General features: G+C 40.1%; 5 protein-coding genes across 8 annotated transcripts; 3 read left to right on the forward strand and 2 right to left on the reverse strand.

Annotated features, from left to right (window-relative positions):
- Positions 1 to 293: 293 nt before the first annotated feature.
- Positions 294 to 4,151, forward strand: LOC130694622 (segment polarity protein dishevelled homolog DVL-3-like). Of its 3 annotated transcripts, none has more exons than XM_059496347.1 (14): positions 294 to 483; positions 625 to 694; positions 759 to 847; positions 908 to 987; positions 1,099 to 1,167; positions 1,277 to 1,423; positions 1,489 to 1,726; positions 1,786 to 1,914; positions 1,978 to 2,105; positions 2,189 to 2,278; positions 2,345 to 2,647; positions 2,747 to 3,004; positions 3,074 to 3,199; positions 3,403 to 4,151. In XM_059496347.1, exons 1-14 carry the CDS (start codon positions 323 to 325, stop codon positions 3,600 to 3,602), a joined length of 2,088 nt encoding a protein of 695 aa, XP_059352330.1. In that variant the 5' UTR covers positions 294 to 322; the 3' UTR covers positions 3,603 to 4,151. The 3 variants fall into 3 exon arrangements, with proteins under 3 accessions (XP_059352330.1, XP_059352332.1, XP_059352331.1); XM_059496349.1 differs by having other exon boundaries at positions 3,074 to 3,208; positions 3,410 to 3,576; XM_059496348.1 differs by lacking the exon at positions 1,099 to 1,167.
- On the reverse strand, positions 4,111 to 6,058 carry LOC130694614 (dolichyl-diphosphooligosaccharide--protein glycosyltransferase 48 kDa subunit-like). Its single transcript, XM_057517680.2, has 8 exons — positions 5,855 to 6,058; positions 5,607 to 5,771; positions 5,413 to 5,549; positions 5,163 to 5,351; positions 4,966 to 5,100; positions 4,743 to 4,901; positions 4,451 to 4,681; positions 4,111 to 4,376 (listed from the first exon to the last, which is right to left on the reverse strand). Exons 1-8 carry the CDS (start codon positions 5,982 to 5,984, stop codon positions 4,215 to 4,217), a joined length of 1,308 nt encoding a protein of 435 aa, XP_057373663.1. The 5' UTR covers positions 5,985 to 6,058; the 3' UTR covers positions 4,111 to 4,214.
- Positions 6,059 to 6,279: 221 nt separating this feature from the next.
- LOC130694613 (dnaJ homolog subfamily C member 1-like) lies at positions 6,280 to 8,449 on the forward strand. The gene is made up of 6 exons (XM_057517679.2): positions 6,280 to 6,523; positions 6,713 to 6,791; positions 6,876 to 7,522; positions 7,587 to 7,774; positions 7,835 to 8,108; positions 8,183 to 8,449. The coding sequence occupies exons 1-6, from the start codon at positions 6,389 to 6,391 to the stop codon at positions 8,336 to 8,338; spliced, it is 1,479 nt and encodes a 492-aa protein (XP_057373662.1). The 5' UTR covers positions 6,280 to 6,388; the 3' UTR covers positions 8,339 to 8,449.
- On the reverse strand, positions 7,782 to 11,380 carry LOC130694612 (chondroitin sulfate glucuronyltransferase-like). Its single transcript, XM_057517678.2, has 7 exons — positions 10,449 to 11,380; positions 10,230 to 10,381; positions 10,008 to 10,166; positions 9,703 to 9,945; positions 9,488 to 9,648; positions 8,819 to 9,417; positions 7,782 to 8,758 (listed from the first exon to the last, which is right to left on the reverse strand). The coding sequence occupies exons 1-7, from the start codon at positions 11,161 to 11,163 to the stop codon at positions 8,484 to 8,486; spliced, it is 2,304 nt and encodes a 767-aa protein (XP_057373661.1). The 5' UTR covers positions 11,164 to 11,380; the 3' UTR covers positions 7,782 to 8,483.
- Positions 11,381 to 11,473: 93 nt separating this feature from the next.
- Positions 11,474 to 14,632, forward strand: LOC130694615 (RISC-loading complex subunit tarbp2-like). Of its 2 annotated transcripts, none has more exons than XM_057517682.1 (8): positions 11,474 to 11,793; positions 12,810 to 12,978; positions 13,070 to 13,211; positions 13,274 to 13,388; positions 13,456 to 13,481; positions 13,551 to 13,822; positions 13,897 to 14,031; positions 14,111 to 14,632. In XM_057517682.1, the coding sequence occupies exons 2-8, from the start codon at positions 12,910 to 12,912 to the stop codon at positions 14,432 to 14,434; spliced, it is 1,083 nt and encodes a 360-aa protein (XP_057373665.1). In that variant the 5' UTR covers positions 11,474 to 11,793; positions 12,810 to 12,909; the 3' UTR covers positions 14,435 to 14,632. The 2 variants fall into 2 exon arrangements, with proteins under 2 accessions (XP_057373665.1, XP_057373664.1); XM_057517681.2 differs by lacking the exon at positions 11,474 to 11,793 and adding an exon at positions 12,468 to 12,717.
- The last annotated feature ends 737 nt before the right edge of the window (positions 14,633 to 15,369 follow it).

The raw sequence follows: 15,369 nt of genomic DNA on the forward strand, positions 1-15,369 counted from the left end.
TAGTTTCGTCTATCTTCCAAAAGTATTTGCTCTGTTCAAATCGTTTAAAAAAAAGCATCATATTTTTACCAGTAGATGGCGAAAAATTATTCGCCACCTAGCGGGCAGGTTGAGGTTTTGTTGTCGGGAAAAAGAAAAAGACGACGCCCGCTGGCCGAGGCAGACGAGACTCCATGTTGGATAAGAAGCCCTGAGGGAACATACACAACACTCATCGATGTGCGTAGATTAGTAACGTTTGACGCCCTGCCCTCACGCTATTTCTAATCTTGTTAAACGATTGGTTTTTGTCGTTGACAAGAGCTTGACGCAGTTTCCAAATATGTCGGAAACTAAAATCATTTACCACATAGACGAAGAAGAAACTCCTTATCTTGTGAAACTTACAATACCGCCCGATCAAGTAACCCTAGCCGACTTCAAGAATGTTCTCAATCGCCCAAATTATAAATTTTTCTTCAAATCAATGGACGACGATTTCGGGTACAACCAGTTTTGCTGCTCGTTTTCCCCCCTTTTTTTATCGTTGTCAAGTGGCAACCATTCGTTCTTAGATTATGATTCCCATTATTTTTCTTTGTTTGAAGAAAACTGAATTTGTCTAATACTTGTTTACATTTCTAGTGTTGTCAAGGAAGAAATTGTTGATGATGATGCTCACCTTCCATGTTTCAATGGAAGAGTCATTTCATGGGTAATTAATATTTTAAAAGTGACATGGGGTAATAGGTGTCAGAGATGTATATTTCCCATTATAGCTAGTATCTGCCGAAAGTAGCATTTCAGATTCTGTATCGCAATGTGCTGAGAGCACTGCCACTACAGATGGAAGGCCACCTTCTTTTCAGTAAGTGTCATTAAATATTTTGACATAAACAATGCAGCTAACTTGTGTGTTTGTTTGTAGCCCTGGCCATAACAGAAGTATGGCTGAGGAGTACACAACAGCTACAGAGACAGAATCAGTCATTAGTTCAAGGCACAGTGGTAAATATGTTTACGCTTTGTCTACTTGTTAATTTGTTGATGTTGTCCTGTTGCATCTCATTTTCGTTCTCTTCTGCAATTCTTTGTATGTTCTTTATGTTTGCCATGAAGAGAGGCACATTTTGCCCCGTTCTGGCCGTGTGCATCGTGAGACTTATGAAAAATATGATCGCTTTGATGGTGAGTTGGTTTTGCATGGCTTTTCGTAGATTGTCGCTTTCAAGTGTAATCTGGGGAATTGTTCTAACTTTGCGCGTTCCGATTAATATTACGTTTTTGTTTTTTTCAGTTCAAGCGCCCCGAAATGGTCACAATGCAATGAGACATAGAGTCGGGCACGAATACGAATCATCTTCCATGATAAGCTCAGATCTAGAGTCAACTAGTTTCGTCGACTCTGAAGAAGACGCATCTTCACGCATCACAACAACGACAGGTAACCAAAGTTTTATTAGTCAATAGAGATATAAGGTATAGACCGGCTCGAATTTCTTTCCTTAGATCACACCAGTGTGTCTCGCCAAGGCCGTAATCGGAGACCTAAGCGTCGCCGTCCTCGTTTGCCTCCTTTGTCATCACGAGCATCGTCGTTTTCCAGTATCACGGATTCCACAATGTCGCTCAACATCATCACCGTCACGCTTAACATGGACACAGTCAACTTTTTAGGAATTTCCATTGTGGGCCAGAGTCATCAAGGTGGTGACGGTGGGATTTACGTTGGATCCATAATGAAAGGGTAGAGCCGTAAACTAAATATTTTTATAACAATTTTATAATTATCCATTACCTGTCTAGTGGTGCTGTGGCTTTGGATGGAAGGATTGAACCTGGTGACATGATCCTTCAAGTCAATGATATTAACTTCGAAAATATGTCAAATGATGACGCAGTGCGCGTGTTGCGGGAAGTAGTGCAAAAACCTGGGTAAAACATTCAGACGTTTTAATTCTATACAACATGGTATTAAGTTTGTCTATCAAATCCCAGTCCAATCAAACTCGTAGTTGCGAAATGTTGGGATCCCAATCCAAAAGGCTACTTTACGATACCCCGTACCGAACCCGTTCGCCCTATTGATCCTGGTGCATGGGTTGCTCACACAGAAGCAGCTAGAGGTACATATCTTCTCTCTTTATATATATATCTTTTCCGTTGAAATAAAACGACATGAAAAATAAATTATCAAATTAAATTTCAGGTGGAAATCAATACCCAAACAGACCACCATCGGTAGCTACAATGTCGTCCACTACGACATCAATGATGTCTAGTATGCCAGAAACCGAACGTATGTCAAAACAACATTACAGGCAAACTCAAAGAACTTGACTAATTTTCCAAGTACTTGTTGAAGGTCCTGTTGAAGAAGCCCCTCTTACAGCGCGCTCAGACATGCTTGCAATTGTGAGGGCGATGGCGCGCCCAGATTCCGGACTTGAAGTTAGAGATCGACTTTGGTTGAAAATAGTAATTCCCAATGCGTTTATTGGATCGGACGTGGTCGACTGGCTTCACAACCGTGTGCAAGGCTTAGAGGAACGTCGTGATGCTCGCAAGCTGGCTTCTCAGCTCTTGCGTGCTGGCTACATCAGACATACAGTAAACAAGTACACATTCTCGGAGCAGTGCTATTACGTCTTCGGAGACCTTTGTTTGGGTAAGTTAGTTGAAGTCCTACCAGGTTTTATTATTATTCGCAAATTTGTTTTCCATCTTTTGTTTTGAGGTATGGTAATAAAATTTTTTTTTTATGCAGGTGTTTCGGCCCTTCGTCTAACCGACGATGCGGCATCGGAAGCAGATAGGGACACACTCGCTCCTCTGCCGTTGCCGACTCCTTGGGGCAGTGGTCCTGGTGCAACTGTCGCTGGTGCAGCTACGCCTCACATACCTTACTACCCAACCGGTTATGCGCCCATGCCTTACAGCTACAGCAGTGATCCTCTTGGATCGGCGCCTGTACAAAGCACGACATTCACTTATGGAAGAGAAGGCAGTGTTCATAGTGGATCAGGTAAGTTCATTATAGCCAAGCCGTATTGATTATGTTCCAAAATTTTGACCTATTAATTCGTATTTACAGGGAGTAGTGGATCAGATGTGCGCAGTGGATTGATGGGTGGAGATAGGAGTCAGCCGCCTTCACTGTTAGGTGCAGTGAATCCGGTAGGGCCTGGGATTCACGGGTCGTCAAGCAGTAGCGGCAGTAGTACTACGGGTAATACAGTCTCTCTAAGAAACACAAGACGATGATGTGACCTATCGACTGGCATGTGTGTATCCGAATGCAATCAAGAGTTTTGTATTTAAAGGAAATAATAAAGAACGGCTTCGATTTATTTATTTATTTATTTTTTGTTCTTTATTTTGTTTTGTTTTTATTTTCGTTTCTTTTTTTACGATTTACGCTAGGAAGCAGCGACGGGGATTCTCAGATAGCCGTGAACTGTGTACCCGGCGGCCCTGCTGGTGGGGTGCGACCGATAGGTGGCCAAGGTGGAAACCGGCCTTTGAATCAAGTTCCGGATGATGTGTCCGGATCGCGACAGTCTTTCCGAATGGCCATGACAAATCCATGCAATATGAGCGAATATTTTGTCGACGTAATGTGATTGAGAAGTTTACACCTTCGCCTATTTTATTCGGGAAGTGGAAGGTAAAGAGTAACGTAAGTCACTTCCATCCCTATTTTCCGCTTGGTTTCAAAGTTAAAAAAAAAAAAAACGTTAATTCAATTCGTAATTAATGGTGCCCTTTCCTGATAGCTATTCCTTACGGCCAAGATTCTTCTTATTCAGCAGACAGATGAATTTTCTCATTTGTATTTAGTTTTTAAACAATACCAAGCTTGCATGGATTAATTCCCCTCCCCCAAACCTGCTTTCTTTAAATGCTATGAGCTAACCCCTCCTCTGGCCATTTTATGTCAACTTGTTTCTTCTGCCGCCGTAGTTCAGAAGCAAAAACATCTTGTTCTGGCAGCTCAAAATCAGCAGTGACGCGGTGCAATAACTTCAAAAAATCTTGTATCTATCCTGTTTCTTTCGTCCTAATAGTTTCCCTGGTATCTATATAAGTGATTCGTGTTGAGAATCTCCCAAAAGAAAATGTGTAACACTGTTCTTGTCGAAATTACATCCTTTATTTCAACAACACACAAAGTTTTTTTTTTCTTTTTCACTCTCTTGCATACCACACATACCTATGAACTCTTTGGATATGTTCTATTCACTCTTCTTTTTCGTTTCTTCTGTCGTGCGGTAGTGAAGGAACAGAATGCTGAATAGGAAAACGCCACCCATCATACTAAATGCGCTGGCGTAGTAAGGATAGGCGCTGACGATGAATCGTTCATACTGGGTGTGTTCCAGAGGTCGGACAGATACCTATAAAACGTTGAGGTTGATTTTAAGAACTGACTGCTTATAATATAGAACGACCAATTGGGTGACGCCTTTACCTGGGTAGCGCTGTTCAGGAAAGTATAACCGACTCTAGTGTAATCTACTTTAAGTTGGTAAACACCGTAGACATCGGGAATCTTGAATTCGGTGCGGAAAACTCCGTCAGCACTACGCGTCAACACGGTTCGGACGAAAGGATCAATCCTAACAAACTCCAACTGAATGTCTTTCGCGTCGAATGGGACCCACTTGTCTTTTTCGAGTTTTTCAATTTCGATTTCGTAAACCTGTTTCAGCATAAAAAATTACGTTCCATGCTAAATTAAGAGGATGCTATAAACTTCTTACCATATTTTCCATGATGGTGTAGTACTGAGGAGCATCTTTCTCGCCAGCTTTATGGTGCGAAACTTTACCAACGCGCAGTACACCTTCTTCCTTAAACACCCATCTGGTCAATGCATCGCTAAGATCTTGATTGCCAGATTTGGGATATTTTTGACCACCCTTTGATTGTTTAGCAACAAAAATAAGTATCAACTCATGAATGATATAATGTTTGATAACCTACCAAGGCCTTTTGAACTGGAGAAGAGAAGAATTCATCAGAGAAGAAATCCAACGAACCAGAAACCACAACTCGGGCATTGTTTCTAGCTTGCAAGGCTGCGATCAGAACTGTGTTTTTGCCGACCGCATGGGGGTACTAATTTTAAAGGAACTTGGTGAGCATGTCTTTGACACAGAGAAAAGAAGAAAAGAAATAACCTCTTCAATAGGAGAATCTGGCTTGTAGGAATATGCAGTGCTAGATGCTGTCAACACTTCAAGAACTAAAGGATTTTCCTTATCAGCAATCAAGCCAGTGCCACGGAAAAGGAATGGAGCAACTTTCTTGGATCCAACAATCATTGGTGCATCAATCAGGTTGGCACTATCAGCAACAATAGTTGTGTGCTAAAAAAACAAACAAAAATCTGTGCTAAATTTTTCTTGATAATTCCTTCAGAAACTGTACTTTGCCCTGGTCAAGCACATCATAATTCAAGTGGTCTATCACAGCTGCTCCTTCTTCGTCAACTTCAAATCCACATTCAGCTGTTATTTCTCGTAAGACATCACCAGAATTGCTGCTTCCCGCAATCAATATGTTGCCTAGATAGACCACACACCTGAGAACTATAGAAAATCTTGTTTTATACAAGACATTACCTCCATCATCAACAAATTTAGTGATGGCTTCTACGCTGAGGGATCCACCAAACTCCTCAACAGAGGGGGAGAAAATAACCAGATTTTTATACAAGTATTGTCCATACTTTGCTAACACCAAGTTGGAGTCATCGACAGGTTTGAATATGAGCGAATACCCACGATCTAAGAAATTGAAAGGAGCAGGTGGCTGTCAAATCTGAAGTTTACACGCCGGCAGTACCGGTATTTGCAGTAAGAATACTGACCTGTCAAAGATTTGAAGAATATCGAGTGAGTTTCCCGAATAGCAAGATTATCCAGCAGTACTAGAGTTTCTTTGTCGGCATTAATGTATGAAGCCAATAACAGCACTATAAACGAATATATCAATGCCATTTTGTTTTACAATTTCTGTATACCGTCGCGATACACGGATAGCCACCTAAGCAAAACTAAAGAACATTCAACCAATGAGAACTAAGATCGTTGACGTATCGAAAAAGCGATAGCAAACCAAATCGTCTATCGACACAGCATTTTAAAAATTTAGTTAAAAATTCTGAGAAACCTTCCTTGGCTTTTGGACAAAAAGCAAATTAAATATAGTATTTCGGCAAAAATACTCCCAAAGTTATTTAAATAAATATTCATTTAGGTGAGAAGTGGCAAACGTGTGCCATGCTGGCTTATTCATTAGACGACAGTCGCCCGCAGTGCACGATATTTTTATAAATTTCACTTGTTGTTTTGACAGCTGTTTGACCTGTTATGCTAAGAAGATATTATTATACGTTAACACCATGGGAAAATTGTGTTTGATTGTTTTCCTATCCATGTTTTCAATTTGCTCTGCTTGGGACCAGAGTGACATAGAAATTTTTGATTTAGTTGAAGAAATCAACCAAAATTTTTACGATGTTCTCGGTGTGCTACAGGTGAGTACTGATCAAGTGCCCTATTTATTCCTTCATTCAAGAAATATGATGTTGCTTCTACCCGCATCTGTAGTAGCGATTTTGGGTAGAAAATCACCATAATCAATGTTATTTGAGATTTCAAAGACTACCCTTGTCTTCTTACAGATATTGTCCATCATCTAAATCCTGTTATAAATTATTATTCAGAATTGCAGTCAATCAGAAATTAGGAAAGCTTACAGACGCTTATCTCTTCAGTTACATCCTGATAAAAATGACGCTCCTGGTAATTTTGCTTTTGATAATGCTCCGTCTCAGAAAAAGAAATTCCATCATAAATAAAAGTAATTAATATTTTTTAAAAATACAGATGCAGAAGTGAAGTTTCGCCAGCTGGTAGGAGTCTACGAAATACTACGAGATGGTGCAAAAAGAGCGAGATATGATCAAGTTCTTGTCGAAGGCCTACCGAATTGGAGAAACCCTCTCTACTATTATCGTCGAGTTCGGAAAATGGGAATGCTGGAGTTGTCGATATGGTTGTTCGTTTTATTCTCCATTGGACAGTACGGAGTTGCCTGGGGATCGTACTTTGAAAAAAAGCTTACTCTAGACGAGGTTAAAGCATCAAAACTTAAGAAATTACAAAAACAAATCAAGAAAAAAAAGCAGCCAAATGAGTACGATGTGGAAGAAGAATTAGATCAATTGTTTATTATCCCAAAACCCAGTTACAAGAATACTCTTCCGTTCCAGATATTTAACATGATCATATCATTACCTGCTTTTTGTCGCTGGTTAGTGGAGTATAGAAAGGAAAAAAAGAGGGAAGCTCTTGCAAAAAAAGAACAAGAAAGATTGGAAGCAGAAGAAGAAGAGCGCATGAAAGAAGAAATGGAGAGAGAAAAAGAGATGAAGAAAGGTTATCGAAGAAAACGAGCTATTCCATTGCCAAGTTATACTGGAGAAGCCGAAGAACGTATTTTAGAGGCCGTTGACGAACCTTGCCTGCAGCAGGTATACGTTTAATGACATACAAAATCTCATTGTGCATCATATTGTGGTTTATTAATATCTTTAGAGCGAAACTAAATTTGTTCGAGTAAACACCGGTCCATGGACTGATGACGATTTAACAGAGCTTGCCAAGTTAATGAAAAAATACCCTGTGGGTACTGCAGAACGTTGGGAGAAGATTGCAGAAGCTCTTAACCGAACAGTTACCGAAGTCACTCATTTTGCTAGAAAATTAAAAGATAACGCTTTCAGGTATAATATTTTCGATCGACATGCTTTATTCATAGTTGTTCACCATTTTCTTGCACCCAGACCACTTGAAGGTCAGGAAGTTGACGCAAACTCAAAGGAGGAGGAGAGGGTCGAGAAAAAGAAGGAAAAAACTAGAGGAGGAAAAAATAATATTTTGTTGGCAGAGCCTACACAGGCAAACTATGGCATTGAGGGAGCAGAAGAACAAGTTCCCGGCAGTAGTGGCTGGACTCAAAAACAACAAAAATCTTTAGAGACCGCTCTGGCTTGTTACACAAAAGGATGTTCTGAAAGGTGGGAACGCATAGCAAAAGCTGTGCCAGACAAAACAAAGGTATTTCTACTTCAGTACTACAAGTAATCATTCGTAAACGGTGCGTTATAATAAGTTTGAAATTAATCTCATAGGAGGAATGCATGCTGCGAGTGAAATATTTATCGGATTTGGTCAAAAAGAAGAAGCAAATGGAAGAAGAAAAACTAAGAGCTGAACAGGAGGGTGAGCAACAACAGCCGACACAGTTAAACGAAAAACAGGAGTCAGAAAAGGTTCAGACGACATAGGCAAATAACAAATATAATAACACAATTATTGAAATGTTATAAGAACAGCCTTTTTCATGCCTTGGCACTCGTATATATCACAAATAGCAAAACAATGCTAGTAGGACTGAAGCAGCAGATTATAGAGAAAATGTCACGGAAACAGCTACCCTACTACAGCAGGAGATTCTCGATCGAGAGCAAACTGTGCCAGTTGAGATCTAGTTCCTTGGGAAAGTAGGAAGCTTTCTCGACATCGCTTAGTCTCGCATCTTCGTTCGTGATAACGTATTCGCAAATGAGGTTCTACAGCTCGCAAAACATGAAGTTGACGCATCCTCGTAAACATTGTCAAAATCGTCTCATACGGCGAAGAAAATTCCCCTTGAAGATCATGATCGGATTTCACCAATGGTTGCTCTGATTCGAAGGCTTTTCGTGCTGCAATAAGTTTAAGTGTCATTATTAAGAAAGAACTTTCTTACAGGCCAAAGCTTTTACCGTTCAAGTAGTCCGCCATGTAGAAGCTTATGTGTTGCGTTTCATGAAGATCGTAAAAACCCTGGTTTGTCGAAATGTTAAGTGCTTCGTTTTTCGCCGAACCAGGGAAGGACACGTCAGGATTGTATTCTGCAAATGGAATGGGACTAAAAAGCTGCCAGCCAGAGATGGTATTGATCCGTACTCGGTTCAGTACATCTGGATAGATTTCCGTGTACGGACTGCACAAAAAGAAGAGTGCCCCAGGTTCCATTTTGCTGCTCATCAAGTCCACTGCGGCGAAGTCCAACGCTGAGCGGTTAGAACCAGAAAATTTGTACGACAAGATGCTGATTTTAGATCCCAGTTTTTTGTACTGTGCATTCAACGACTGCGCAAGTGCTTTTAAATTTCCCGTATTCCGGTTGAAGAGCACCAAATGCAATTCTGATTTATCAGATTTGGCCATCATATTTTTGCCAAACGAAGCGACAAACTTTTCGGCTGCAGACATTTCTTCCTCCTCCCGCACTACAATGATGATGTGAACAATCGATGATTCAGTCACGTAAGGCATTGGCACAGTATCTACATGAGTGATTGGTCTACAGCCTTCCATCCTACAAAATTTACAAGAGACGTAAGTACTATTTTATATTATAGTAAAAAAAAAATGTTCTATTAGAATACCTCACAGTAATTTTGCCTTTGACTGGGTCTGAAAAGTAAAGATCGAGGATGTAGTCCATTCCTCGCGTAGGATCAAATCTCTTGTAACCGCTACTCACACGCAGGTATTTTAATTCTGGACTTTCTTTCAAAACAGCCTTAACAGCTGCCTTTATAACATCCTGTATATGAATTTTTTAAAAATAATTTTTCCAGCAATTTTTATGAATAATGACCTCAACGTCTTGCAAATGTGGACCAGCCAGTGGTTTGACCGCGCTGTGTTCGGTATCGAAATAGACATGGGTTTCGTTGAAATACTCCCAGTGTAGAACGCTAAAACGAGTGTCTTGTTTCGAAGGCGGAGAATACCCAACAGGCCATGTAACTGCCTGAAGTCCCCCAGGGGCATCAGGTGCCAAACGCAATATCGAAGCTTCCATCTCTCGGATAGAGTATTTGATATTTTGGAGAGCTACCTACAAAGAACAGGGGGAAAAATTAGGTAATAATACGCCAAATGGTCTTATGTTATTCTAACATTGCAAGTTTGTTTGTTGAGCATGAAAAAGTAAGCAGTCTCTCTGGCATGAAAATAGGTTAACGCGTTAGATAATTCCGGTTGAGATTCCCACGCTTTTTCCAGTTGCCGGACATCACTAATATGGGCATCAAGGTTAAATGTAAGAAAAGTTTGTCCCTGCATAGATATCGATTCTAGTTAACAGTAGTACAAAAATAATTTTACAAGCTCAAACATTACTTGCACTTGTGGCTGGCAGGTAAGATTCAAGGCTTTGAAAATGCAAAAACCAATCTTTTCATCATCTGAGTTGAACGCAAACTCTTCAGTGCAAGTTTCCAGCAACGGAGAAATTGCCAAAAGGACTGAGCTACTTATCAGTATTCCACTGTCTGTTGGAGTGTAAAAAAAAAGGTATAAGAACTCAATTTAAAAAATCTGAAATCATTGATAACTTACCCAAGGAGCAAACAGACGGATTTGAAGTTGGATTTGTTCCAGGAAGGCCCATATAAACATTTTCGGTAATACTAATGTGGTTCGTCAGGTTTTCAAGCTTTCTTCCATCAACATAAGTAGTGTCTTTTATTATTAAAAAATAGCTGTATCCCACTGCCAATTTATCAGACAGATATTTTAATGTATGAAGAGTGAGGAGGCCTTGTTGGCTATCTTTAAATCCCACAATTGGTAAAGTTTTGACATCCAATTTGTCAGATCCTGCAACTTCAACAAAAAAGGCTAAGCGATTCACATGGTGAGCCAGGGTTTCATTGATTGCTAGTCCTAAAGAAGGGATTTGTTTGATTGAACTCAGAACAGCAACAAAGTTTTTCTCTTTGATTCCCAACTCTGTTGACAAATATCTTGGTCTTATTAAAGTCTGAGGCTCTTTCTTAGCTGAATGAGGTTTTCCAGCCAAGTTGATTCTGGGATCGTAATCACTTAAGTCTTCAGTATTTTCATCTTGCAAATTTTTACTGTCTTCTGTGAAATCAATGTTGTGACTCCTATCAAAACTATCCCGTAAAGCAGAGATATTTTCCAGACAATTATTTTCAATTCTGGCATTAGTTACAATCAAACTAATTGTTATACCCATACAGATTCCAATAAGTATGGGAGTGAATGGTCTACAACAGAAGAGACGATCAACCATCCTCAAAGACAGCATTTAAAACACAGTTAAGAGAATGTTGTTCACAATTGAGATTCAGAAACTCAAATTCAAACAAAATTGATTTTCACATTACTCAGGTGAAAGACAAATGGATGGCCCACAGTATACTGACTAAATCTATACTTAGGAATTTCCGTGTCAAATATCCTTCTATCCTTGTGTAAACAAAGACGGATCAACAATGAAATTTGCTGTTTAGCACAATGTAGATGACAGCTGAACGACGCCAAGCGAGCTAAAGGCGAAGTATGTGTTTAGAACAGCGTTTTTCTTTTCTTTTTTTTTTTTTAAACATTTGTTTGATGTTAGCCACAGCTATTTTTGGGTCGATTTTTTCATTGAATTTGAGGAATTCCAGTATTTTACTACGGGTTTGCATTCTGTCAATGTTATCGGTGCACTTTAAGCTTACGAGAAAGATGTGAAAAGAGATATTGGCCAGTTCAAGTTTCTGTGTAGCCAGCCAGCCACGCCACGTGTTTTCCCCGTTATTAAGAATATAACTTTAGCCCCTAAAGAAAAAACCGCTGGCTAATGGCGATATCATATTCCTTCGTGCTGAAGTCTCTACAAAACTAGGAACGCATCTCGTGGAATAGGAAGTTACAAAATCCCTTTCAAAAGGTAAAAAAAAAAATCTTATTTGACTAATGGCAACCTCAAAAGGCCCTTATTACTTGGTCTGACCTTGGCGAGTGGTTTTATTTACTGCAAACCACCATTTCCCTTGTTTATCAAAGAAATAGACAAACCGAGATACAAACATTACTTTTTAATTTTCCGAAATAGAAAACTCCGTAGGTGATGATAAACATTGGTTAACTTTATTTTCTGTACACATGTTACGCCACACCAATTGTTAGAATTGGACTTTCAAAAATCAGAATAAGGCTTAAAAAAAAAACAATGGTTGAAATCATGTTTCACTACTGAAATCTTGTCTTATCTTTGTACACATTTTAACATATATGTCTCAAAAATTACGGTTATTGGGTAAATAAGTTGTTAGATAAATGTCGCTGGCAATATTTCCCTTGTACTCATGGTGTATTCAAAACAGACGGAGTGAGGAAACGGAATGCCGATGTGTTTCCTTTTTGTTTCTTTGCAAGTGCAATGAGCCGTTGGTTTCGTTTTTCTCCTAGCGTTTTTCTCGTTTTTGCTTGCTCTTTCTAGTCAGCTCTCTTTCGCTCATCTATAATTAGTGCTTCGTGGCGCGTATAGAGATAGTGTGCAAGTCCTCTTTGTACAAACGAAAAACGCTTTGGCTTTGAGCCCAAGTCTCGTCTCAGCAAGCAAAGAGATTCTTTGTAGCAGGCCACTCAACTCACGTCTCCATCATCACGTACACTCTATTCCTTGAACAACAACAGCAAAAAACAAAGAAAAAAAAAACGTTCGCTAAATGTGCACGAAAGAAAACCTGACTTTAAAAAGGGTCAGCAATTCTGGTATCAATAGTAGCCTAGATTAAACACACATAAGCTACGAAAAAGGATTTATTGAAACAGTAGGAGAAGCATTCCTAGATTTCTTTATCTCAAACATGTAATAATTAGTTTCCTTGATTATCTTTCTTTAAAACTTGAACGAATCCTTTTGGGAAGTAGAAGTGTTTTTAACAATTCTCTTGTCTCCAGATGGCGTTCCCTCTCACAGTTGCGTCGTCTACATGAAACAACACATCTAACAATATCTAAAAATAAACTAACTGTCTTGTGCATCTTCCTCTAAAAGAAAATGAAAATATATAATCTCGAAGACACGGACGAAGCCGAAGGAAGCATCCAAGCCGAGAGCATGGATTCGGTAAGTCTCACATACTTCCTGGTGTCCCAAGAAAAAATATTTGACATTGATTTCGTAGTCGATTGTCTACATATTTACTTTATTGTTTCAGGGTGCGGCAAAAACACCGGTTTCCTTGCTTCAGGAGCTATATGTGAAGAAGGGCATTAACCCAAAATATGATTTAATTCAAATTGAGGGTGCCATTCATGAACCTACATTCAAATACCGTGTTTCCGTTGGGGAGCTTGTTGGTAAGTTAAGAAAATTATACACAATGATAAGTGATCCTTGCACTACAATAAATTTCGTGTAGCCATGGGTTCTGGACAATCCAAAAAGAAGGCCAAACATGCTGCAGCTAAAGCAGTGTTGGACAAAATCTGGGGGGGTCATTGCACAACATTGCTTGAAAATCTTGGTGGTGGCACGTGAGCTCCCTTTCAAAATGTACATGTAACACACTGGTTTTTAATGGTCTGACTTTTGTTTTTCCAGATTAAGGACAGTTACCTCACCATATGGTATTCACAATTTTCATATTTATGATTGTTCATATTTCTTTAACACTGTTATCTGATATATTGTTGCAGATGACGGTATTCCTGGAAACCCAGTTGGCAACCTTCAAGAATTGTGCATATCTCACAGATGGGCGCCACCAAGCTACATACTTGAAGGAGAAAACGGCCTACCACACGAAAGGGAATTTGTCATCACTTGCGTCGTAGAAAATCATCACGAAATTGGCGTTGGCAAGTCAAAAAAATTAGCCAAGAGACAAGCAGCCTATCGGATGCTGATGAAACTCAAAGATACGCCAATAGAGTTACAAAACCATGGCGGGTTAGAGGACGAGGATGAAGTAATTGAAACTTGTTACGACCAAACGCGATTATTGTAACCATAGTAGTCATAAACATTCTCCAACTTTTACAGATTGCGCAAAGGGCTTCGCTGAGGTGTGGCGGCTTAAAGGAAAACCAATCAGCCAAATCCTCTCACGGTATCAAAATAACACAGTTCCATCGAAGCCTAAGAAAACTCGCGGGCGAAAAGATCGCAGCCTTACAAGTACGAACAATATTCATATTCGTCTTTGTTACATGTCTTAAAAATTGGTTTTGAAATATTTTTTCTTTGCATTGCACAGGAAATTGTCTTGAAAGATCCTCATCCAGATCACTTCAAATTGCTGCAAGAGATATCTGTAGAACAGAAATTTGACGCCACCTACGTAGACATCGAAGAAAAGACGCATTCGGGTCGATATCAGTGTCTTTTGACAATGTCACTGACTCCCATCGCTGTCGTTTGCGGCAGCGGTGAATCGTATGAAGAAGCGCAGAAGCAAGCTACGTTTAATGCGCTTCAGTATCTCAAATTGATGACCAAGAAGACGGCACTATCCAATGGCAGCGAGGATGGTCATCAGCAGGTCGTTGCAAACAACTTAGACAACGAGGAGAGTCGGTAGTAGTAGTGTGTTGTCCATTGACCATTAGCTTTAAAATTGACTTCAACAGATTATTTATTAGTATCAAGTTGACAATCTCAAACATCTTGGCATTCTTCAATCACCTATGTGTGCGTGCTGTGTGTGTTATAAAGTGCCCCCTAAAAATTGATGTGATGCCGAATTTGACGAGAGAAAATAAATTATGTTTGATTTTGACTGATGACCGTTAGATGGCGCAGTGTGTCTGTTACTTTCTTTTTATTTTCGTCTTGCCATTTGGTCCGCTGCAATATCCCGGCGCTGTCGGGCTTAGTCGTGAGTTGGCTTTAGTTGGTGTTGTTCGCGACGCTCGACGCTCAGTGAGACGAGTTTCGCGCCGTGTGTATGTTGAGAGGGTGTGAGTGTGGTTGGAGTGTGTTTGTGTGTGTATTACTGCCGCCACTGCTGCCACTGCTGTGTAGTTGTAACCCAGTTTAAATCAATTCAAGTGGTGTTGGGTGTGGAGTAATTAGCCTGGCAAATCCAAGTGGCATAAAGCATCGGCTGGCGCCACCAGAGGTAAAAAAAAAGAGAAAGAAAATCGTTGCTCGGTGTGTCAAGGGCCGTTGTGTGTGTGTGAGTGTGTGTGTGTCTGTGTGTGGGGGTGGGTATGGGTCGATAAGACGAGGATCGAGTCGGTTTTCTTCCATTTTCTGATGTCGGAATTTTGTGTGTGTATGTGTGTATAAGAAAAGAGAGAGAGAGAGAGAGAGAGAGAGAGAGAGAATGAGAGAAATCTCGTGACGCTAGTTAATGGAAGCAAGATGACATCATCGAAAGAATGCTGACGTCAGTCGTTGATTTTGTTGGTTTCGAATGCAGGACTTGGAAGCAAAGAGGAGAAAAATGCGCCCGGGATCGATCGCAGCATTTGATAGTTGAGACGACGACGGGGACCAGTTTTGGTTGGTCTG

The sequence above is a fragment of the Daphnia carinata genome, chromosome 7, assembly GCF_022539665.2.
Source record: "Daphnia carinata strain CSIRO-1 chromosome 7, CSIRO_AGI_Dcar_HiC_V3, whole genome shotgun sequence".
In the NCBI taxonomy this organism is placed as follows: domain Eukaryota; kingdom Metazoa; phylum Arthropoda; class Branchiopoda; order Diplostraca; family Daphniidae; genus Daphnia; species Daphnia carinata.